At 42.6% G+C, this 25,815-nt stretch overlaps 1 protein-coding gene across 1 annotated transcript; it reads right to left on the bottom strand.

Annotated features, from left to right (window-relative positions):
- Positions 1-762: 762 nt before the first annotated feature.
- On the bottom strand, positions 763-25,489 carry LOC123460595 (zinc finger protein 420-like). Its single transcript, XM_045148672.1, has 6 exons — positions 25,347-25,489; positions 18,219-18,304; positions 12,678-12,804; positions 9,015-9,107; positions 5,453-5,550; positions 763-3,754 (listed from the first exon to the last, which is right to left on the bottom strand). The coding sequence occupies exons 2-6, from the start codon at positions 18,237-18,239 to the stop codon at positions 1,889-1,891; spliced, it is 2,205 nt and encodes a 734-aa protein (XP_045004607.1). The 5' UTR covers positions 18,240-18,304; positions 25,347-25,489; the 3' UTR covers positions 763-1,888.
- Between the last annotated feature and the right edge of the window lie 326 nt (positions 25,490-25,815).

Genomic DNA, 25,815 nt, shown 5'->3' with positions numbered 1-25,815 from the left:
ATGCCAGTGTTTGGCATACTCTCTTGTTCCTGTTGTCTACCTTATGTGGGCCAGGGGGTGATGTCCAACCTCTGCTCATGCCTCCGTTTCCCCTGTCATCATAGAGGTTCCCCTCAAGCCTGTAAGCCAAAATAAACCTCTCTGTCCCATAAGCTGCTCTTGGTTGGGGGATTTCTACCAGCAATGCAAACCTGACTGCAACAGCTATAAAATCTCAGGGCCTGCCACCAGTAACCAGAATAATTCACTAGGCGTGGTGATGTGCACCATCATTCCCAGCTCTCTAGAGGCTAAGTGTCACCATGAGTTCAAGGCCACTCCAGGCTACAATACAACCCTGCCACAAAAGATGTCCCCCCCACAAAAAAAAAAGAAAAAAGAAAAAAAAATTCCTAAGTAACTGTAGTTTTGTATATAGATCCTTTAAGCATTTTGAGAACATGTGCACACAGGGAAAATTAACCAACATGAAGTACTTGCATAACAGAACGATCCATTTTGGTAGGGCAAATTTTTATAAATTGATACTACGTTACTGGATGCTCAGAGGGAGGAACAGCAGTTGGATATGATCATAAAAAAGAACATAAGAGGCTGGGCGTGGTGGCGCACGCCTTTAATCCCAGCACTTGGGAGGCCGAGGTATGAGGATCACCGTGAGTTTGAGGCCACCCTGACACTACATAGTGAGTTCCAGGTCAGCCTGGGCTAGAGTGAGACCCTACCTAAAAAAAAAAAAAAAAAAAAAAAAAAGAGGTCTTTGTTGGGTAAAATTGTAGTGTACCTTGATCATGGTGGTGGACCATTTATGTGGAATTAAAACACATGGAGAGAAAGAGAATGGTGAGACCTGAATATGATCAACGCTCTTCTCTCAATGTCACTATCCAGATGCTAGTTATGTACTTCAGGCCCATATTCACTCTCCATCTGCCTCTTTCTCTCTGTTTCTATCTCAATAACTAAATAAAATAGTAACAAGAAAAGGGTGATTTGGTGCCTTCTATTTAGACAATGTGGATGAATTTCTCTTTGATATCCTATAGGATTTTTTAGATGATACATTCTATATAATCAAGGCTTCTCACATGTATGAGTCTTATCAACAAGGTCCACCTCATGAATAAAAGCTTTCCCACATTGTGTATTAGTAGTTTCTCACCTGTATGAGTTCTCTGATGTTTACTGACTTGTGAAGTAAAGAAAGCATTCACACATTCTGTACATTCATCAGGCTTTTCAACTGGATGGAACTGGATGATGTGCAAGGTATGCCTTCCAGGAAAAGCCTTTCATATACTGTACACAATCATAGGGCTTTTCACTAGTTTAACTTTTCATTGTGCTCAGTTGTCATTTCTAAGAAAGCTTGACCACAATCTATATTCATGGTGTTTCTCACCAGAATGACTTTTATGTCTAGTGAGTTGTTTCATAAAGTAGAAAGATTTCCTATATTCCATCCATTCATAAGGCTTCTCATCTGTATGCATTCTTCTTATGCACAGTGATTTCTGACCTGATGAAGAAAGCTTTCCTGCATTCTGTACATAATGATTCTAGTCAGCTTCATGTTGCTGGCAGAAAGCACCCAACCCAAAGAAGCTTATCAAAGGAAAGTTGTTTATTTTGGCTTACAGACTTGAGGGGAAGCCCCATGATGGCAGAGGAAAATTGGTATGAACAGAGGCTGGACACCAACTCCTGGCCAATTCAGGTGGAAAACAACAGCTGGAGAGTGTGCCAAACACTGACAAAGGGAAGCTGGCTATAACCCCCATAAGTGTGCCACAAATAATACACTTCCTTCAGGATACTCTAATTCCCAAATTGCAACCATTGGGGGTCCTGGCATTCAGAACACTTAAGTTTATGGGGAACGCTTGAATCAAATCACCACATAGGCCCTCTCACTTGCATGGGTTCTCAGATGTTTCATAAGGTTCCCTTTGATGGTGAAAGCTTTCCCACACTCTGTACATTCATAGGGTTTCACACCTGTATGAGTCCTATGATGTGTACACAGTTGTGATTTGTAATTGAAAGCTCTGCCGCACTGTGTACATTCATAGGGTTTTACACCTGTATGAGTCCTATGATGTATACACAGTTGTGACTTATAATTAAATGATTTGCCACATTCTGCACATTCATAGGGCTTCTCGCCTGTATGAATTCTCTGATGTATAGCAAGTTCTGCCTTGTCATAGAAAGCTTTGCCACATTGCGTACATTCATATGGCTTCACACCTAAATGAATTCTTTGATGCTTCATAAGGTTTCCTTTGAGGATAAAAGCTTTCCCACATTCTGTACATTCATAGGGATTCTCACCTGTATGCATTGTTTGGTGTTTAATAAGGTATCCTTTGGTGGTGAATGCTTTTTCACATTCTGTACATTTATAGCACTTCCCACGAGAATGATATCTGCAATGTCTAGTGAGTTGTTTCTTCCAGTAGAATGACTTCCCACATTGCAGACATTTGTGAGGCTTCTCACCTGTATGTATTCTCTCATGTGCACTAAGTTCTGACTTGATGTAGAAGGCTTTCCCACATTCTGCACACTCAAAAGGCTTCTCACCAGTATGAGTTCTGTGATGTATAGTGAGTTTTGACTTGTAATAGAAAGCTTTACCACATTGTGTACATTCATAACGCTTCTCTCCAGTATGAGTTCTATGATGTGTAGTGAGTTTTGACTTGTCACAGAAAACTTTACCACATAGTGTACATTCAAAAGGCTTCTCCCCCCTGTGAGCTCTCTCATGAATAGTGAGGGATGTTTTGCTAGTGAAGGCTTTCCCACATTCTGTACACCCATAAGGCTTCTCAGTCACATGAATTCTCTGATGACGGGTGAGGTGCTCCCTACGAGCAAAAGCTTTCCCACATTCTGCACATTTATGGCACTTCTCACCACTATGACTTACATGATGTCTTTTGAGTTGGGTCATGCAATAGAAAGATTTTGCACATAATTTACATTCATAGGGCTTCTCACCAGTATGAGTTCTGTAATGTCTTGTGAGTTGATTCTTGTAGTAGAAAGATCTTGCGCATTCTTTGCACTCATAGGGCTTCTCACCGGTATGACTTCTATGATGCCTTGTGAGTTGATTCTTATAGTGGAAAGATTTTGCACATTCTTTACATTCATAGGGCTTTTCACCAGTATGACTTTTAAGATGTCTTTTGAGTTGATATTTGCAGTAGAAAGATTTTGCACATTCATTACATTTGTAGGGTTTCTCACCTGTGTGAATTCTCTCATGAATAGTAAGGTATGACTTACTACTGAAAGCTTTCCCACATTCTAAGCATCTATAGTGTTTCTCATCCATATGATTGAGATGCTCCTTACTAATTAATGTTTTGCCATATTCTGGAAATTCATAATGTTTCTCCCCAGAATGACACCCATTACGTCTAGTGAGCTCTTTCTTGCAGTAGAAAGATTTACCATATTCTGGACATCCATAGTGTTTCTCACTTATATCAGATCTGGAAGGTTCAGTGTGATGGGAATTCAAGAACATTTCCCTGCATTCCTTACCCTCATGTCGCATACTCTGTCTTCTATGAATTCTCTGATGTTTCCTGAGTGTTGAGTTGTAATACAAATTCCCTTTGAAGGTGTGAGATGTCAGATAACTTCTGTGGCGTGACTCTTGGTAAGACTTCCTCACATACATTTTATCTCCATAGTATTTTGTCCCTTGGAAGGTATCCTGATGCACTTTTAGTTTAGTCTAGAGATAAAAGAACTTGTTATATTTCTTATACCCCCAGGCTTATATCTAGCACATATTTTTTGATGTTTTATGAGCTGATTGTTAGTGCAATATTCTCACTATCAACTTCTACTTCTCTTCTCTTTTAGAATATAGTGCTCTATATATTCAATGGCTTGATTCATTATATGAATCATTTCTTGAGCTATAAAATTACTGCCAACTAGACAATGAATTTCCAGTGTTTACTGGATTTACTATAAATTTCACTAAGATTAAATTTCTTGCTGGGCGTGGTGGCACACACCTTTTATCCCAAGCTTTGGGAAGCAGAGGTAGGAGGATCACTGTGAGTATGAGGCCCCCTGAGATATGTAGTGAATTCCAGGTCAGCCTGAGCTAGAGTGAGACCCTACCTTGAAAAACAAAAAACAAACAAACAAAAAATTAAAAAAAAAAAAAACTTCTTCAGGTGTCAAAATAGTGTTTTGTTTAGAATGATATCCCTGGCCAAATACATTGAAATGCCTGAGGAAATGGTTTAGTGGATAAAGATACATGCTTGCTACCCCATGCTGAATTAATTAGCACCCAAATAAAGCTGGACTGAAAGTTTCACACACATTAGTGATCTTAACCTGGCTCTATCAAATGGGAGGTGAAACCAGGAGAAATCAGAAGATCTTGGATTAGCTAAACTTTTTCACATAGGAAGCATAGGAGACAAAACAATAAAGGGGGACCTTTCCTTCCTTTTCCCTTCCCTCCCTTCTTTCTCTTTCCCTCTCCTTTCTTTCACTTCCCCTTTCCTTCTTTTCTCCCTCTCCTCTACCTCTTCTTTCCTCTCCTCCCTTCTTCCTCCCTCCCTCCCTTCTTTCTTTTCAAGGTAGGGTGTCACTATAGCCCAGGCTTACCTCACACTCACTCTGTAGTTCCAGGCAGGACTCAAACTCAAAGCAAACTTCCTACCTCTAACTCCCAATGCTGGGATTAAAGGCATGCACTACCATGCCTGGCTTGAGATCTTTTAAGTAATGTGGAAGGGGATAATTTGAACCTATCCTCAGACATCCACATAATTGTGATGTCATGGCAATGCCCCTATTCAGATATACACCAAACACTGTGACAAATACATATATACATACTAAAAATATTGAAAACATAATTGTGAAATTAGATAGTTTTTATGGAGTTTAAAATGCTTACTATGTCTAGAAGGTGGCCTGGAATTCACTATGGAGTCTCAGGGTGGCCTTGAAATCATGGCAATTCTCCCACCTCTGCCTCCCAAGTGCTGGGATTAAAGGCATGCGCCACCATGCCCGGCTCATATGCATGTTTTGATTAGAGACCAATATTAATTTTATCTTTTGAGTTGTTCTCCCACTGAATTTTGGAGAAATGGTCTCACATTGAACCAGTATCTTGCTATCTTCCCAGAGGTGGGAATAAAAAGGCATGATGAGATACCTGGAGTTTTACATGGGTGTTATGGATCCAAATTCAGTATTTCATGTTTTTGCAGAAAGCACTTTAATGACTGAGCCATTTCCCCAGGACTGCGTTAAGTTCTTTAGGAAACATTACTGAACAGTATTCACTTATTACACAAACAGATGTGAACTATTTTAAGAGCACACAAAAAAATCTGTTGATATAAAATTAATAGATTTTGATGAATAAAATGCTGGCATGCAAAACTACTTTACTTACTTCAATCATTTTGTCATTTAGGGTCTTGCTGTTGGTGATTCCACTTTGCCATAAATGTCTCTTGTGATTTTCCTGGCTGGTGTCAGTTGGGCCAGTCACTTAATGAACATCAAGTGATATTAAAAATTTCATTATGAGTGTCATTTTTTGTAACTCTATTGTAACAGTATACATTATTATCTTCATAGAAATTGTAAATATTGAATTAACATCATTGTATTCAGTCCTTTATAAATTATTAAATTTGTTTTTCACCCTGTTGACGCATGAAGATAAATTAGTCACCTACTTCTCAGCTGCTGTTAAACACTACCTTTCACCTGTAGTTTTCTCAATTGTTCCTTTTCTCTATTGTTTTAAAGACAAATATCCTACATCCTCTTTTACATGTCAAATGAGAAGCTTTCATTCAACTAGTTATACACAGGATGCAAGTAGGGATGGGAGCTGCACGTAGGCTCCCAAGATGTTCCCCAGGACAAGGGAGTGAAATTATTCATAAAGATGATTACAAATTATACAGAGCTAAAGTAATGCCTCTCATATATGCTACTGCCCTCAATACTGTTCTTGTGGTAAAAGAGTTGACATAACACATGATAAAACATTTTAAGTCTGTACTGTACAATTTTTGCATAATTATTTAGTGTCCGTTTTGTAAGATAAAAACATAAAAGGAACACAAAACTGATACACTAGTAGGAAATATTGATTAAAACATAAGTGCAAAGTTTATAGAACTATGCAGGTAAAAATACATGAATGTATGAGAGAAATAACTTTGGTAGACAACATGATGAGAAAGAGAAAACAACCAATTGGCATAACATTATCTACATCTGTTTGCATTGGTAACTGTCAGGAGTGGACATTCCTCTATTCTTCCCTTAATTAGTGCTGGATGCTGGCTAAGAACAGGCTCATCAAGATTATGTTGTAATCAACAGAGGGCATTCATTCATTTAAGAAACTTGCCAGGTGTGGTGGCGCACGCCTTTAATCCCAGCACTTGGGAAGCAGAGGTAGGAGGATCACCATGAGTACGAGGTTACCCTGAGACTACATAGTAAATTCTAGGTCAGCCTGGGCTAGAGTGAGACTCTACCTTGGGAAAAAAAAAACCAGAAAAGAAAAGAAAAGAAAAGAAAGAAACTTGCTCATGTGCACAGAAGGAGCCACTGCTGCCTTAAACAGCCTTATGATTTCTAGTCTACTCACTCCAGAGGCCACAAACCTTGTTCACTAATGAAGGTAAAATGTCTAAATCAAAAGATGTACCCTGAGTATCAGACTTTAAAAGACTAGACAGAAATAAGATGGAAAGAAGATTTAGATATCAAATAGTCTGTTCACTCTAAGCTTATTACTACAATCTTCTGCAGTAAACTACAAGCACCAGGTCTCACTCATCACCATGGAGGGTGTTAAAATTAAACTCTCCACACTTCAAGATTATCTGACCCTCTTAGTTTCTATGGCTGCCTCTTGTGGCCATCTCCCACACAAAAACCCTGTCAGTGTGTCCACAGTCTCTGGGGATTTTGACTATTCCTTATTTTCAGGTCCAAAGAATAAATGGCACTTATTTTCAGCACTCCAGGGCATGTGGTTAAATTCAATCTAATGTGCCATAAGTAATCAGACACTCAGACAAATTCACTCCATTCCAATCAACATTACAAGAACCACAGGCTGTACTTGTGATGTAGCTCACTTGGTAGATCGTCCACCTAGCATGCACACAGCCCTGGGTGTGACCCACTGCAAGTGTGGTGGGGCACATTTGTAATCTCAGCACTCTCTAGGTAGAGACAGGAAGATAAGAAGTTCAAGGCTATCCTTAGCTATATAGTAACATTGTGGCCAGCCTATAGTACATGAGCCCCTATCTCAAAACAAAAGAAAGAAGCGAGGAGAGGTGACACACACCTTTAATTCTAGCACTTGAGAGGCAGAGGTAGGAGGATCACTATGAGCTTGAAGCTACCCTGAGACTACATAGTGAATTCCAGGTAGCCTAGGCTACAGTGAGACCCTACCTCAAAAACCAGAAAAATATAAAAAAAAGGAAGAGTCTGGAGAGATGGCTCAGTGGTTAAGGCACCACTTGAAAAGTTCAAGGGCCTGGGTTCATTCCTCAATACTTACATAAAGTCAGATGCACAAAGTGGCACATTCATGTGGCAAAAGGCCCTGGCATGCCTGTCATGCCTATTTGCATGCGTTTCTCTCTGCGTGCATATAAATAAATAAAATATTTAAAAAGAAAAAAAAAAAGGAAGAGGAAAAAGAACCAGGAATTTTTCCTGTAGTCATGAATGTTGGATATTTTGTCTTTATATTATGTTTGGGGTTTTGGGTTGTATTAACATCTCAAAGATGAATTTTGAAGCATATAGTGTTTCTTATTTTTCTCTTCATTTCCTTTGTGGTTTCCTACTTTTTTTTGCAGTCCTTAGCTGGAAAACAGTCAATGCAAGGTTAAACTAAAATAACAATGAGTTTGCTTAACTCCTTTCAAAACAAAACATAAATCCAAACATGTTTTTCCTTTTCTTATAATAAGCCTTCTTATGGCTCTTTCTGATGATGATACATCAGTTCTTCATTTTTCTCTAACACAAGTTCTTTAAGAGGAGATGCACTTGTGTGCATTAGTATCAACATAAAGACAGACAACTCCCAATAAGGTCAAGAAAGAGCATGTATAGAAGAATATGACAAGGAAGGACTAATAAAGTTAACCAATAAAAAGCCAATACAGAGCAGGAGAGACGGCTCAGTAGTTTGCAGTTGATTACAAAGCATGGCAACCTGGGTTCGATTCCCCTAAATCTGTAAAGCTAGATGCACAAAGTGACACAGCATTTGGAGTTTATGTGAAGAAGTAGTGGGCCCTGGTGTGCTTATTTTCTCTCTACCCCTCTTGAATATAATATTAGTATCAATAAAATAAGAAAATATAATATAAAAATTATATATCTCCAAAAGGAAAGAATGACAACTGAGGATATAGGTAAACAAACAGTCAATAAAATATCTAAACAATTTGGTGTGGTAGTACATGCCTGTAGGCCCAGCATGTGGGAGGTGTTGCAGGAGGATCAAACATTCAAGGTGAGCCTCAGCTACACAGCAAGTTTGAGGCCACCTCACCCATTACCTCAACAAACCAAAAGAAATTTTCTAAGATCTAACAAAATATACTTCAGCAGAAAACAAGAAAAGCTAACATGGATAACTCTATCCTGAAACTACAGAAATGAAGTGTCTGATGTACATGAACTGTCTTATGGATTGGGTTTGGATAAAAGTTGTTCCCAGGTGTGGAGGCACATGCCTTTAATCTTAGCACTCAGGAGGCTGGGGTAGGAGGGTCATTGTTAGTTCAAGGCCAGCCTGAGACTACACAGTGAATTCCAGGTCAGCCTTGGTTACAGTGAGACCCTACCTTGGAGGAAAAAAAAAAAAAAAAAACCAGGTTGAAAAAAGTTCAATGTGAATGACATAATATTGAGCTCTCTACTTGCTCACCTCTGTTGTTCAATATACATAAACTGACCTGGGAGGCTCCAACCTGAGGTTTCTGCTACACTCTGTAGTCCAAATCCATGCTCCAACATGAAGATCAACTCAGGCTTTGTCATGCAGTGCCCTGTAAGTGGAAAATAATTTACAAATTATGCCAGAGTGCAAAGTGAGGTAGAATGATGAAAGATAACAACTCCAACTCAGGACTTGACTTATGGAAGTGAATCAGATACTTTCATTAGACAAGTGCTACATTGACACACTTCACTGCCTAGAATATGACTTACAAGTGGTATTAAATTACATAAAACTCATCGACAGTATTAACCAACAGTTGACCCTGCACATTCTGTAGCTGTCCAGCCAGGTCAAATATACCGACTGGTGCAAAGGTGACATGTCTGTTATGGGGAAAACTAACCATTCTGTGATTGGATTTGAGGCCCAATCCCCAGAAAAGAGGTCCTTGCTGGTACTAACAAAAAAAAAAAAAAAAAAAAAAAAAAAGAAGAAGAAGAATCAAAAGCCTATGGCTAGTGAGATCCCAAGCTCTAAAGGGAAGACTAGTATGGTTGTTTGGATAAATGGATATATAGCCACTAAAGTGTCTTCTAAATACTTATATTTGGTTAAAGAAACTTCTCTTTTCAGGTGGTAGGGATAGGGGTAGGTGATAGAAAGAATGTAAGAGTGAAGCTGAGCATGGTGGCAAAGGTAGGAGACTACATAATGAATTCCAGGTCAATCTGGGCTAGAACAAGACTCTACCTTGCAGGGGGGGGAGGGGGGGACATGTAGGAGGGAAAGAAAGGGGAGGGGAGGAGAGCTGTAATGATTAACTTCTTTGTCAGCTTAATCAGATTAGGAATCAAAGATGTTCCTCTTGGGGGAAGTCTCTGAAGTTGCTTCCAGGAAGGATTAACTAAAGGAGTATGTCCTTTCTTCAGAGTAGGTCCTTTTTCCAGAGTGGCTGCCCTTCCAGTAATGCGCTACATATAAGGAAGCTGAGAGGCCACAGTTCATTTTGTCTATCTCTACAACTTCCTTATGAGGGCCTTTTAGCTGTTTACCCCTCACTTGTACTTGCTTCTATCATATTCGGCTATCCTTCACGGGCATTGGAACCAAGTTTCTTCAGCCTTTCAACAGGGACTAAAGGCCAGAAGCTCTCCAGAAAGCCACCAGGCCTTCAGTGTTGGATTGGGACTACTGAGCTAACAGGTTCTTTGACTCTCAAGCCTACAGACAGCCATTGTTGGACTGCCATAAACTAATCCAATTAATTGCCATTTATTTATTTATTTATTTATGAGAGAGAGAGAGGCAGATAGAAAGAATGGATGTGCTAGGGCTTTCAGCCACTGCAAAGGAACTCCAGACACATGTGCCACCTAGTGCAAATGTGGGTTATGTGGGTCCTGAGGAATTAAAGCTGGATCCTTTGGCTTTGCAGGCAAGTGCTTTGACCACTAAGCCATCTCTCCAGCCCCTAAATTGCCTTTTTAATACAAATACATTCTATTACTTCTGTTCCTCTACAGATCATTGACTAAGTACAATGGCTTTGCGGTACTGTCTTCAGACAGAAAGCGGCCGATATTTGCAAGCTCACAGTTGCTGATGCTACCTATACAAGAGTGGCATAATAAGAGGGAACAAAAATGATAACATCAAATGAGACAAATTAAAAAGAAGGTATTCAGTGGTGGGGGAAAAGGGAAGGTGATGGGAGGGGATTATGATTATAGCATATTGTCAATATGTATGGAAGTTGGCAAAACAAAGTTTAAAATGTATTAATTAATTAATTAAATTAAAATGTATTTAAAATGTATAAAAAATAAAATACAGTGACCTAAGTGAATAAGGGAGAAAATACCATACAATTTGCAGATATTCAGGAAAAACTGATCAACAGTGTGGTCATAGAAGAGAACCAGTCACAAATTTTAGGAGGTCTTTGAGATAGTTATGCAAGAACACTTATTACACAAGTGTAAGGACCAGAGTTTGATCCCTAGCACCCACATAAACTGCTGGACATGATCATACAGACCTGTAACCTTTGTCCTAATGTGGGTGAAAACAAAAGAATCACACTGTTGCACTGAGACTATTTCTCAAGGCAAAAGGGCAGAACAGTGATAGAGAAAGAAATGCAATGTTCTCCCCTGGCCTCCATGTACATGCAGGATGTGCATATTAGGACACACACATGAATGCACCAAATACACACACACATGCCTCATGCATAGTATACCCATACACACACCAAAAATAGCCAGGTATGGTGGCACAAGCCTTTAATCCCAGTACTTGGAAGGAGAAGGTAGGAGGATCTTTATGAGTTTGAGCTTAGCCTGAGATTACATAGTAAATCCAGGTCAGCCTGGACTACTTAAAAAAAAAAAGTGTGTGTGTGTGTCTGTGTGTTTATAGGTAACATTTCAGATAATGAAATGAAAAAATATTAAACACTTAAATGATTATCCCACGACTCAATTGGTAAGTTAAATGACAACCCCAAATTCAATTGGTAAATTGGAGAAAAAACTTTTAAGCACAAACCTGGTTATTTAAGTCAGGCGTGGTGGTGCACACCTTTAATCCCAGCACTCGGGAGGCAGAAGTAGGAGGATAGCTGTGAGTTCAAGGCCACCCTGAGACTACATAGTGAATTCCAGGTCAGCCTGGGCTATAGTGAGACCCTACATTGAAAAAACAAAACAAACAAAACAAAACAAAACAAAAAACTGGTTATTTAAAAATCACCTGGGGGTTGGGGGGCTGGAAAGATGGCTTAGCGGTTAAGGGACTTGCCTGTAAAGCCTAAGGACCCAGGTTCAATTCCCAGTACCCACATGAAGCCAGATGCACATGCACAGGTGACACATGCGTTTGTAATTTATTTATAGTTGCTAGAGGCCCTGGTGCACTAAGTCTCTCTCAAATAAACAAATAAATAAATGAATATAACTTTGACCTGGGTGTAGTGGACCACACCTTTAATCCTAGCACTCAGAAAGCTGAGGCAGGAGGACTGTAGTGAGTTCAAGTCCAGCCTGGGCTACAGTCAGACCCTGACTCAAAAAAGACCAAATGTCTCCAGTTCCCATGTAAGCTTGAATGCACATGGTGATGCAACCTCACAAGTTCACACATGTGCACAAAATGGCACATGCATCTGTAGTTTGACTGCAGTGTTTGGAGGCCCTGGCATGCAAATTCTTTCTCTCTCTCTCCCATTAAAATAGACTACACATAAATAAATAAATGAATAAATAAAAATCTTGGAAGAAAAAAGTATTACCTGAGCTGACTTCCAATTTATATTCATGTGATAATTACAAATTATTTTACTGTTCAGCGAAGCCACACTGTTCTTTAGTAACATGGGTTCATTACCACCTGCCAGTTAAAATATATAATACAGGAGCTGGAGAGGTGGCTCAGTGGTAAGGCCCTTGCCTGCAAAGTCTAAGGACCTGGGTTTGATTTCCAAGTACCCATATAAGATATAAGGTATTGCATGCATCTGGAGTTCATTTGCAGTGGCTGGAAGCCCTGGCACACCCACTCTCTCTCTCTCCCTCTTTCTATCAAATAAATAAATAAATAAAATTTAAAAAAAATTAACAATGATTCCTATGGCTATCAACCAGTTTCTATGAGAGGTACAGGGAGTCAGACTCACCCAAGAACAGCAGGCTGCTGTAGTTCTCCAGCATCACATCCCTGTAGAGGATCCTCTGGGCAGCATCCAGCTCCTGCCACTCCTCCCAGGTGAAGTCCACAGACACGTCCTCAAATGATACAGACCCCTGCAATGACACAGTTTTCTTTGACCCAAGCCCTCAGCCTTGGGCACAAAAAGTGTGGGTTCACTGTATTCTGTGGGTATTACCAGTGTCCTACAGGTGTTACTTGATTTGTAGCATGGGAGAAAGAAGTCAATGCAAATGTCACACTTAAGATAATATATAGGAATTCAAGAAAATGTGATTAAAATTTTCCAATGAGGGCTGCAGAGATGGCTTAGTGGTTAAGGCACTTTCCTGTGAAGCCCAAGGACTCAGGTTTGATTCCCCAGTACCCACATAAGCCAGATGTACATGGTGATACATACATTTGGAGTTCATTTGCAGTGGCTAGAGGCCCTGGTATGCCCATTCTTTCTCTCTCTCTTGTAAATAAATAAATAACTTAAAATCATTATAAATTATTCCAATGAATTACAACACAAACAAATTCTGCAGCCCATTCGCACCACAGTACTCTGTAGGCTAAAACTAGAGTATAGTCAAGAGGTTGAAGCCAGCTTGACTACACAGTGAGCTCCAGGATAACCTGAGCTACACAATGAGACACTGTCTCAAAAATTGATAGAGGTGGGCATGGTGGTACACACCTTTAATCCAAGCATTTGGGAGGCAGAGGTAGGAGGATTGCTGTGAGTTCAAGGCCACCCTGAGACTACATAGTGAATTCCAGGTCAGTCTGGGCCAGAGTGAGACCCTAGCTCAAAACAAAACAAAACAAAACAAAACAAAACAAAACAAACAAACAAAAAAAGACAGATGGGGGCTGGAGAGGTGGCTTGGAAGTTAAGGTGCTTGCCTGCAAAGCCAAAGGACTTACATAAGCCAGATGCACAAGTTGATGCATGTTTCTGGAGTTCATTTGCAATGGCTGAAGGCCTTGGCATGCCCATTTTTTCTCTCAAACACTTTCTCAAATAAACAAATAAATATTAAAAAAAAAAAGAGGCTGGAGAGATGGCTTAGTGCTTAAGGGCTTGCCTGTGAAGTCTAAGGACCCCAGTTTGAGACTCGATTGCCCAGGACCCACGTTAACTGGATGCACAAGGATGCACAAGCATCTGGAATTCTGCAGTGGCTGGAGGCCCTGATGCGCCCTTTGCTCTCTCTCTCTCTCTCTCTCAAAAAAAAAAGAAAAAAGAAAAAAGAAAAAAAAATAGAATCACCAGGCATGGTGACACACATACCTTTAATTCCAGCACTCTGGAGGCAGAGGTAAGAGGATGGCCATAAGCTTGAGGCCACCATAAGACTACATAGTTAATTCCAGGTCAGGCTGGGCCAGAGTGAGAACTTACCTCAAAAAACAAAAACAAGCAACAACAAAAACCCCATAAGATGCCTCATATCCATACCAGAGTCAGATGCAAGAGCATAAAGAGTTGAAAGTCAGCATTGGCAATGCAATGAGTTAGAGGCTAGCATGAGATACAACAGACATGATTCCAAACCCAAATATAAATAAAAATAATAACTGAAAAAAAATTACAATCAGGGCTGGAAAGATAGCTTAGCAGTTAAGTGCTTGCCTTTGAAGCCTACGGACCCCAGTTCAAGGCTCAATTCTCCAGGACCCACGTTAGCCAGATGCACAAGGGGGCGCATGTGTCTGGAGTTCCTTTGCAGTGGCTGGAGGCCCTGGTGTGCCCATTCTCCCTCTCTCTCTCTGTCTCTTTCTCTCTCTGTCTGTTACTCTCAAATAAGTAAATAAAAATAAACAAAAAAAATGGAAAAAAAGTAAAAAATGTTTTTTAAAAAATTCCAATCAGACCAGCACTCAGGAGGCAGAGGAAGGAGGATCGCCATGAGTTTGAGGCCACCCTGAGAGTACATAGTGAATTCCAGGACAGCCTGAGCTAGAGAGAGACCCTACCTTGAAAAACAAAAACAAAAACAAAAACAAAACAAAACAAATTACAATCAGAAAATCCTTATTTCAGTGGAGAAATCTAATATGTCTTTACAGGAAAGGGAAAAGAAAAAACTTGAGTGAATTAAAATTACTGAAGAAATGTTTATAATAGCATCTCAACAAACACAAAATTTGTACTATAAGAGTAAAATGGTTATGAGATCACAAATTGGTAAATTGTTTTTCAAATTCACAGTAATCTTTTGCAGCTACTGTCATATATGTAGCCACTCACTGATGATAATGTTATGCGAAGGCAAGTATCAGAAGCATGTATCTGGTGAGTGCTGTCTAACCTGGGTGCCCCTGCTATTCTTTCATATGTACATCTATTCTGTTTGACTATCCTTCCTCTGTATCAATCTTTCAATGTGGAATAAGACCAACACCTATGAAAATAAAGAGGGCAGGGTGGGGTGCTGGGTATCAGGTAATAATGGGAATACCCATCTCCAGAGAAAACTCATGGTGTGGAAATGGTCAAACCCTTTCCTCCCCATCTGGCTCCTGAGACTGTGCAAATCATCTCTCCTGGAAATCCAGCAAAGATGTTGAAGGAGCCACCATTGGGGCTGTCATCAATCTACACACATAGAAGATGGTCCACAAGGGCTTTCAGAAAAAACACCACTGTGTGTCTGCTGCTCACACTTTCTACATTAAAATTTGCTCCTTCCTCTCATTAACAGTTTCACATGTGTGTGTTTGAAGTGGTGGTTTGTTTGATTCCTGTGTTTTGTGGTACTGGGGATCAAATGCAGGCACTGACACATGCTAGGGTACACTCACTTGGTTGGTTGGTTGGTTTGTTTCTTGAGACAAAGCTTCCCTACATACCTTAGGCAAGCCTCAAAAATCCAATTTGAAAGGCCCCTGCATTCCAAACCCTGAATGAGAGGTGGGCCACCACAGCCAGCTTTGTGCTAAAAACTAACACTATACAGACAGAGGCTAACTCATTTTGACCCTAAAAACTATCATACAGGGCCCTTATTTTACTTCAAATGGAGTTCAGGGAAGGCCACCAAGCCACTTAACCAGGATTACATAGCACATACTTTTATGAAGGTTTTGTGTTCTTCTGAGCCAGGTTTGCTTTGAACTCAGACATAGCCAAGGCTGGTCTAGAATATTCCATCTTTCCTCCTGCTTTTTCTCCTAAGCAACCAAGATTATAGGCCCAAACTAGCCATATCTGTTTAGAAGTAATATTTGAACCCAGGTCTATGTCCCCTCTTGTGGTTTCACCTCCCAGGAAAGTTAGAGGGAAATCCAGGTAAGATGGCAGAAGGTAGCAAGGAGTGAGATGTCTGATACAGTCTCCTCTCACGACCCCCTTGAATGATGCATCCTTAGTTAACTAAACACATCTCTGAGGGTTAACCAAAGCCTTCCCAGACCAGGCACCACTAAAGACATGGAAAAAGAAAGAAAGAGTCAAAATGAGACAGCTGAAGTTGATGGCTCATATTTAGGTATCCCTGTGCTCAGGAGGACTGCCACAAGCATGAGAATTGATGGGAATACAGACTTAATATGAAGTCAAGCAAGAACCAAACCACACAAACAATATGGGGAGCCAGGGAAAAGAGACAGAGGGGCACTTTCAGAAACACCAGAACAGTCAGAGAGAATAAGGGGATCCTAAATGTTCCATGGCAGGTCCTATGCCCTATTTTCCACCCTCTGAGTCTCCAGAGCCAACCCCCTACCCTGGACTCAGTGAATAGGACTCAAACACAGGAAAATCCTGAAAGCTGGTAGGTGTGGGGCCCCACCTCAAGGTGCAGACAGGACTCCTCCTCTGCTCTGCTTCTCCAGCTCTAGTGCATCTATTTCATGTATTTTATAAAGGATAACTTTTCTTGACAGACCAATCCTGTATGGCAATTACTTTGTTTCAGTGCTGGACATAAATGAGCACATGATTTTTGGTATTTAGGGTTTCTACTTAGTAATTTTAGTATCATTCTAATACTCGTTCCTTCATGAATAACTATGTACATTTGTAATTTCAGAATTTTTTATTTTGTATTATTCACATTTGAAGTATAATGATTTTTTAGAGTCTTTTCAGGTCATATCAATTTGTAGTGTTTGCAAGAGGATGAGGTAGTTATGCCAGTGATGAAGAAGTGTAGCTATTGCTTTGTAGCCTGCTGTGTATCAGTCCTTGTCAACACTACTCCCATCACTGCCTAAAAGAAGCACAGGGATTAATCCCTGATACCAGAGGCCTGTAATCCCAGTGACTTGGCTGGCCAAGGATCCCAACTTCAAAGGCAGCCTGGACTGCAAATTCAGACAATGTTCTTTAAAACAAACAACCAACCAACCAGTAAGGCATGGTGATTCGTGTTTGTAATTTAACAACTTGGGAGGCTGGGGGTATGAGGATCATGGTGAATTTCAGTCAATCTAGGAAATTGAGTGAGTTCTACAGCAGTCTGAGCTAAAGAAATTCTCTGCCTCAAAAAAGGAAAAAGACTGGAGACATGGCTCATGGCAGAGAGCTCAAGAGGGAAATGCTTACTCAAGGACACTCAGCCAGGAATTTGGACTCCTAGGGAACCCAAGAACGGAAGGTTATTAGACCCAGAGAAGCTAGACAAAGATAGATCAGTGAAAGCCCGGACAAGGGGAGATGGTACTCACAAGCATAGATTTAGACAGAGAAATATACACATTCAAAGACAGAGATTCAGAGTTGGTCAGCCTGAGACACAATCCCAGAGGCATACAAAAAGCTGCACAGGTCGTGATAGAAAAAGACCAAATGCCTTTGCGCGGCCTTCCCAGGGGCAGACAGAGGAGGCATGGGTCCAATGAACACCTGAGGTGACACCAAAGAGTATGGAAGATACCCCCACTTAACCTGGCAATGAGGTATCAGGTGAAACCATGTTCTCAAGCCTCAAGCCAGGCAAGGACCCACTTTCTACCTCTGGACGTTCCTTACTCTGGTGGACATTCCACTGGAGACACAGACAACAGACTCTTATTCCTAGACACCAGGTCAAACACCACCATATCCTATAGCACCACACTGGGCAAACAGGCACCATTTGTGCACTGCATCCTGGAGTCCAAAATGCCAATGGCCCTGAGACTCCACTGACTCTACCTGGCAGCTCAAACATACTATGAGCCCTAAGCACCATGGCAAGGCAAGGAATGATCTCCCAAGGGTCAGAGGCAGACAGGGCCACCTAAAGCCACTAGAGCTCAGACAGAGATAGAGCTCAGGACACAGATGAGGTTTACATAGCTGGAAGAAGAAATGAAACCTAATAACCCAGGGAGAGATGAGAGAGAGTCAAGAAACCAGGTTGAAATGCACTGGAAACCAAATATGATGGACCCACTGTTAGGGAGTTAGTGTCTCTAGAAACAGAATCCAGGAGTCAAATGACATTGATAATGGGGAACAAGGAGACACTGTCTCATAGTACAAATATGGGGGTTAAAGATCCCTTCCACTGGATAAGGAAGCTCATAAACTCACCATTTGTAGATCGTTTGGCATAAAGTCTCCTCCCTTGGACCTTGGTGCAGCAGCGTGTCACTGATTCCCAGAAAATTTCAAAACATCTGGAGAAAGAGTAAGGCCATACACTAATATCATATATCCTTAGGACTCAAGCATGTTCCATTACTAATTTAACACTTATCACTACATGAAAGAAATATTCTCTGCGTGTCAGCAACCTGCACAGCCATTATTGCTAATTGTGCTGGAATTTTTTTTTAACCAGAACAAATTTTTTATTTTTTTATTTTTAAGGGCCTCTAGTTGCTGTAAACAAACTGCAGATGTATGTGCCACATTGTGCATCTGGCTTTACATGGGTACTGGCTAACTGAACCTGGGTCATTAGGCTTTGCAGGCAAGTGCCTTAAGCCCTGAGCCATCTCTCTTGTGCTGGAATTCTTGAATCGACTGACAGAGACTACACCAGCAGATTCCAGAGTGAGGGGCTCCTTCCTCTTCCCAAATCTCCTTAAACTGTCCCACTCCTTCAATACATCCTTAGTCTTTCCATAAGCCATGCCTTACCCTTCAGATCTTCTCAAACTCCCTCCTTTGAACTGGGGCTCTACCTTCAGTTCCCCTCCTAATCTCCTCTTCCCTCAGAATACTGTTTTCCCAACTGCCTCCTGTCTCAGAACCTGTTCTCTTCACTTAGTCTTCACCCTGCTACAGACTCCCTTCTCCTTCAGACCCACACTTACTTACTCAGACATTTATCTCATCCTGAACCCCTTGATTCTCCCAGGGAGTTACTGACTCCCTTAGGCATCTCCTCCTCCTTCAGCCCCCAACATCCTTCTCTCAATCTCTGGTATCCTTCCTTGGGCCCTCCCTTATATTGTGAGTTCTTCCATTACCCCTCAGGCCTGACTTCCTTATGCAGGGCCTCCTCTCACAATCCATTTAGTCCATCAGCCATCTTTAGGCATTGGCAACCATCGGTGACCAGTATCTTTCTAAACATTCTGAGTCTCCTCTGCTTAGTTTAGCCACAGCCTTATGGAGTCCTGTGATAGCCAAGGTACTTGCCTGCTGGTCCCGATGTGGCAAGAAATGGGAGACTTACTCTCTCCTGTAATCAGCTTCCCTTTCTGTACAGGGAGTCAAAGAAGCTCCCTATCACAGCCAGCTCTGTACTGAGAACCTCCACTGTAGAGACAGGGATAATTCATTTTGATCCTTACAATCACCATAGGGGGACTCTTTGTAACCCATTCCACAGGTAAGGATGGAATTCAGAGAGGAGAAGTCATATGGCCAGGATTTCATAACTGTAAGAGGTAAAACTGGAATTCAAATCCCAACAATTTCTTTTTCTTTAGAGAAAGGAATACGTTTAAGGCCCAAACCAGCCTTAAACAGGAAGATCTGGTGCCTCAGTCTGCTATGTGGTGGAATTACAACTGGCCCTGACCATCCCACAATCTAAGCTATTTGATAGTGTCCCATTTATATATGTGGACAATTATACCATAATTATGTGACCAGGCTGTTTGCCATTCCCACATTGCTGGCCCTGTGTCCTCCCATACTCATCACAATGCTGTGATTCTGTTTCTTTTTTTCTGGTTTTTCGAGGTAGGGTCTCATTCTATCCCAGGCTGACCTGGAATTCACTATGCAGTCTCTGGTGGCCCTGAACTCACGGTGATCTCCCTACCTCTGCCTCTCAAGTTCTGGAGTTAAAGGCGTGTGCCACCATGCCCAGCTTGATTCTATTCTTTTTTTTTTTAATTTATTTATTCTTTTTTTAAAAAATTTTTTATTTATTTATTTGAGAGCGACAGACACAGAGAGAAAGACAGGTAGAGGGAGAGAGAGAAAACGGGCGTACCAGGGCCTCCAGCCTCTGCAAACGAACACCAGATGCATGCGACCCCCTTGTGCATCTGGCTAACGTGGGACCTGGGGAATCGAGCCTCGAACCAGGGTTCTTAGGCTTCACAGGCAAGCGCTTAACCGCTACGCCATCTCTCCAGCCCTTGATTCTATTCTTACATGCAGACTGCACACAAGAATAAAATGAAAAGATAAAGTCACTTGACATCCAGATAGGATGCTTCAGCTGCCAAAATCCCAGAGGTGAAGGAGATACAGACCCTGCTCCAGCAAGCTGGTCTGTTCTCACCCCTAGGCATCAGAGTCTGTGTTCATTCTAAGGGAGATATTTAGCAATAGACACAGTTGGGGATTGTCTAATCTTCGATAATTCCTTCCCTGCATGTGCTGGGCATCTGTTTACCTCAGTTGGTAAAATCTACTGGCTCTTACTGAAGCCCTTGATTGTTCTATGAAGAAATGAAATCTAATTCAATTTCATTTATTTATTATTTATTTTGGGTTTTCGAGGTAGGGTCTCATTCTAGCCCAGGCTGACCTGGAATTCACTATGTAGTTTCAGTGTGGCCTCAAACTCATGGCAACCCTGCTACTCTTGCCTCCTGAGTACTGGGATTAAAGGTGCATGCCACCATGCCCGGTGTTGCAATCAGGTTCACATTGCTGGCAGAAACCACCCAATCAAGAGCAGCTTTTGGGGAAAGAAAAGGTTTATTTTGGCTTACAGGCTTGAGAGGAAGCTCCATGATAGCAAGGGAAAATGATGGCCTGAGCAGAGGGTGGACATCACCCCCTGGTCAGCATAAGGTGGACAATAGTAACAGGAGAGTATGCCAAGCCCTGGCAAGGGGAAACTGGCTATAACATCCATAAGCTGGCCCCCAACAATACATTGCCTCCAGGAGGCATTAATTCCCAAATCTCCATCAGCTGGGAACCTAGCATTCGGAACACCTTAGTTTATGGGGGACACCTGAATTAAAACCACCACACCTGGCTTGAATTCCATTTTGTATTGGTACACTGAATCTCTCTCATTGCAGCACTATGATTTGTTGTGTTAGATCCCCAAAATGCCTCTGAAAATATGAGCTCATTCCCTTCCATGCCTCAATTTCCACATCCACACTGCCTTTGCAGGTAATCTGGATAGAGACAAGATGCTGGAGACATAAAGACTAGACTATACGTCTGATGTCTCCCAGTTCATGGCCAGAGCAAACAGTTCAGATGCGAATTTTAAATATTTTTATTTATTTGACAGACAGGGAGAGAGAGAGAATGTGGGCGCACCAGGGCTTCCAACCACTGCAAACAAACTCCAAATGCATGTGTCACCTTGTGCATCTGGCTAATGTGGGTCCTGGGGAGTCGAACCTGGCTGGGTCCATTTTGGCTTTGCAGGCAAATGCCTTAATTGCTAAGCTACCCCTCCAGCCCCAGATGTGAATTTTAATTGAATTCTCCTAAATAGTGTACTGCAGTGATTACATGGGCCAATTTCTAGTGAGTTTGGTCAAGTATGAGTGAGCTGACCTTGTCTCATGTCTGAGTTAAAAAGGTGATAACCATGGGCTAGAGAGATGGCTTAGCAGTTAAGGCGCTTGCCTGCAAAGCCAAAGGACCCAGGTTTGGCTCCCCAGAACCCACGTTAAGCCAGATGCACAAGTGGGCGAATGTGTCTGGAGTTCGTTTGCAGTGGCTAGAGGCCCTGGCGCGCCCATTCTCTCCCCCCCCCACCTTTCTCTACCTGCCTATTTCTGTATATCTCTCTCTCAAATAAATTAAAATATATATTTAAAAAAAGTGATAACCAGTCAAGACAAGCAATATAGCCAGAAACAGCAGCACATGTATTTAATTCCAGCACTAGGACGGTTAAGGCCAGCATTTACAACACAGTGAATTCCGAGTCATTGTGAGATGTATCACAAAGAAACGCAGGGCTGTCAGCAAGAATGCATAGTAAGGAGTCCTTTTCTGATCTCGTGTCATTTATTTTACATGCCTTTCCACCCTTTATCATTCCTACCTGAGGCCATTCTTTCACCCTCAGACCTCCAAAATCTTCTCCTTCAAATACCCCTCCTTCAAAACTGGCCTACATTCTTAAGGTCCTGGCCAAAGTTTCATCTTTCCTCAAAACATACTGCCAAAATTGTCTACTGCCTTACAACCACTAATCCCCTCATATTACTATAGACTATCTCCTCTGCCTCATCTCACATCCTCCCTCAGATGCCCACTTCCAGCCTGTAACACTTCCTTTCTGAAATTGTTACTTCCAACTTTAGATCAACTCCCTCTAATCTCGTCCTCAAACTGCTACATCCCACTCAGTCCTCACACTAAGTGTGCACACTTGTTCCTCTTCCCTCAGACATGCACCTCATCTTTCAGGCCCATAAACTCCTCTCTAGGGGCCATTAAATCCTCCCTCAGGCCCTTAGCGTCTTAATTTACACATCTCAGGCCTGTCTTCTTTCCACATATCCTCCTCCCTCAGATACTGCAGTGCCTCATTTATCCTCAGAGGCTGTGGACCATCATCAAAATCTCTTCCAACCCTTTACAGGTGCCTCTGAGCTTAGCACAAAGCCACTGCCACACCTTCCAAAAGGTGGTAGGCAGTGAGGAACACCCCCCTAAGCCTGTCCCTTGGGATCATTTTTTTCTGTCTGGTGGGCAGAAATCCCCTTCCCATACTTCACTGGGTTTTCCAGTCACAGAGCAGAGGACAGGTATGTTCAAAGCAGCATCCATGGGCTGAAGAGATGGCTCAATGGTTAAGATGCATGCCTGCAAAGCCTAACGACCTAAGTTCTATTCCCCAATACCCACATAAAGCCAGAAATACTAAGTGTCCCATGCATCTGGTGTTCATTTGCAGTGGCAGGAAGCTCTGACACACCCATACTCACTCTCCATGTTAACTTTTTCTCCCTCTCTCTTAAATAAGTAAATATATTTTTAAAATGGGATATTCAGGGCAGGAGAGATGGCTTAGTGGTTAAGGCACTTGCCTGCAAAGCCAAAGGGCCCAGGTTCGATTCACGTAAGGCAGCTATATGAGGTGGCGCATGTGCCTGGAGTTCGTTTGCAGGGCTAGAGGCCCTGGTATGTCCACTTTCTATTTACTTCTCTCTCTCTCAATTAAATATTGTAAAAAAAAAAATGGACTATTTAGTGAGGCTTGGTGATGCACACCTTTAATCCTAGCGCTCAGGAGGCAGAGGTAGGAAGAACACTGTGAGTTTGAGGCCAGCCTGAAACTATATAGTGAATTCCAGGTAAGCCTGAGTTAGAGCAAGATCCTACATGGAAATAAAAGCAAAGCAGCTTCCAGCCTTTTCAAGGAAATTCTTTGTTACCTTGCAGTGGCCCACCATATGGTGCCATTTATAAGAACAAAGTGAAACATAACAAGGTGGCTTGTCTTCTCTGAGGGCCCATAGGAAAATATGATTGGGAGTGGAACCCTGTGCATGCCAGCCAAGAACCCTACCACTGAAATTTAATCCCTTTTTTTACTTTTTATTTTAATTTTATTTGAGAGAGAGAGAGAGGCAGAAAGAAACAGAATGGGCATGACAGGGCCTGTAGCCACTGCAAATGAACACCAGAGGCATGTGCCACCTTGTGCATCTGGCTTACATGGGTCCTTGGGAATCGAATGGCTCCTTTTGCTTTGCAGGCAAACACTTTCATTGCTAAGCCAACTCTCCAGCTCTGGGTGTGTGTGTGTGTGTTAAATATAAGGTCTCACTACATTGCCCAGGTTGGCTTTGAATTCACTCTATTGTGCAGGTTAGCCTTGACTATTTGATCCTCCTACCTTGGAAGTATTGAGGATTACAAACATACATCACCACGACTGCCTTGAAGGTGATAATTGAAACCAAGTCCATTTGCCCTCCCCCATTTCACCTCAGCAGGAAGTATCCTGAGGCATACCGAAGAAGAAATCAACACAGAGACGAAAGGAGGCAGGAAGGGGTGATACCTCTGAAGACATCTACTCCTGGAACCCCATGCCCAGAGTTAAGGATGCAAAAGGCTATTTCTGAGATCAGGTCTTCATACTCACTTTCAAGGTGTCAGAGAGACAGCACTAGGGACATAGAGACAGAGATGATAAGACAAAAATAGGAGATACAACTGGGGTTGGTCCCTTATATCCATAAATTTCAGTGCTTAGAAGATTGAAGCAGGAGGAGCTTCTAAAGGATTGGGGCAAGCCTGGGCTATAGACTGGGACCATGTTTGAAAATTCAAAATGAAGAAAACATATAATCAGAACAAGGAGTTACTGGACAAGTGATGCAGGAACAGATTCAGAGACTGACAGAGTCAAACTCAGAGGTGCACAGGTGAGATGGAGTGTGGAAACCTGTGGAGAGGACAGGAGAAGGTGGCATCTCAAAGAATGATAAATATACTCTCAGTTCGGCTATTAGCAAGATGCCTGGGCAAACCAATTTCCTGAACAGAGCTACACCACAACCAGTTATGGACAGTCTACATGTCCCAAACCCACGCCCAATACTCTTCAGAGGCCATGGGTGAGAGGCTTTGTACCCATACACCCAGCACCAAAGCCTCCAGAACCCATCTGCCACTCGCCAAGGACCCTTGCATGCAACCTCCCCAGAACCCACAGCCACCTAGGGAGCTGGGGCCTTCATTATTTCCCCGAACTCTGTCTGTTGTTGGAAAAAGGGACTTTAAGGCGCATGGCAGCTTGGCCAGGTGAAGGTGAGTGGCCTCCTGATGTCCAGGCCGGGGAAGGGGAGGGGGAGGACGTAAAGATTTCTGGAGGCTGATTAGAACTTGATGTCCCAGGAGCACATACGAAATCACTTAGACATCAGGTTGCAGCACCCTGAAAACTAGATAAGGGGGTCCAATTAAGTAGGGCGTCAAGGAGCGTTGGAGGACAAAATACAGGAGCCTAGTGGCATAGACCCTGGGGAGCTGGGAAACTAGAGGCCACTGGTACGAAAAATAGAGGTTTTATAGCTTCCTTGAGCTGGCTCAGGATCTGGCCTTACACTCCTGGGCACAGCTGCACAGAAATGGCTACAGCCGGGCTAAGGAGGGTTCGTGGAGCGGGCCGGGCCTCCACCCGTAGCCGGAGAGGTCCGGGCGGACAGCGGCCCAGACGCACGGCCGGGCCCGGGGCCTCTGCGGCCCAAGAGCCGCCGCCGCAGCTCGGCGGCTTGCAGACCCCTTCCCTCCCGGCTCGGGACGCGCCACACTCACTACTGCCGGCTTCCTGGACACCTAACGTCCTCTCCTGGATTTCACACACCACCGGCCCCCGGGTCAACACAGGACGGGGAAAAAAAATCTCGCCCTGTCACCCTCCCCCCCCCCCAAAAAAGGGAAAGGTAGCTACAGCACTCAAGATGATGGGCAGAAGCCGCATCTACAGGAAAGGCTCCAGCCAAGTGAAAGCCCGCCCCCTGCGCGCCGTCTGCATGTCTGATTGGACACTCCTCAATCTCTTCAGCCAATACGAGGCAGGAATTTACCTTCCCACTTTCTGAGTCGAGCGGGCTGGTCGCGCTCGTAGTTCCGGTACTAAGGGTGCTGGGTATCCCGGAAGCCCGAGATGGTGATAGTGAACCAGCGACCACAGGGCAAAGTATCCTTAAGCTGCGGGGCTGGCGTTGGCGGCTCCGGCTCCTCATTTTCCTTCCGGATTCCTCAGACCCGAATACTCCGTGTG

Source organism: Jaculus jaculus, chromosome 5 (assembly GCF_020740685.1).
Source record: "Jaculus jaculus isolate mJacJac1 chromosome 5, mJacJac1.mat.Y.cur, whole genome shotgun sequence".
NCBI classification, from domain to species: Eukaryota; Metazoa; Chordata; class Mammalia; order Rodentia; family Dipodidae; genus Jaculus; species Jaculus jaculus.
The sequence above is the reverse complement of the archived record's forward strand: the minus strand, read 5'-3'. Positions and strand labels throughout refer to the sequence as shown.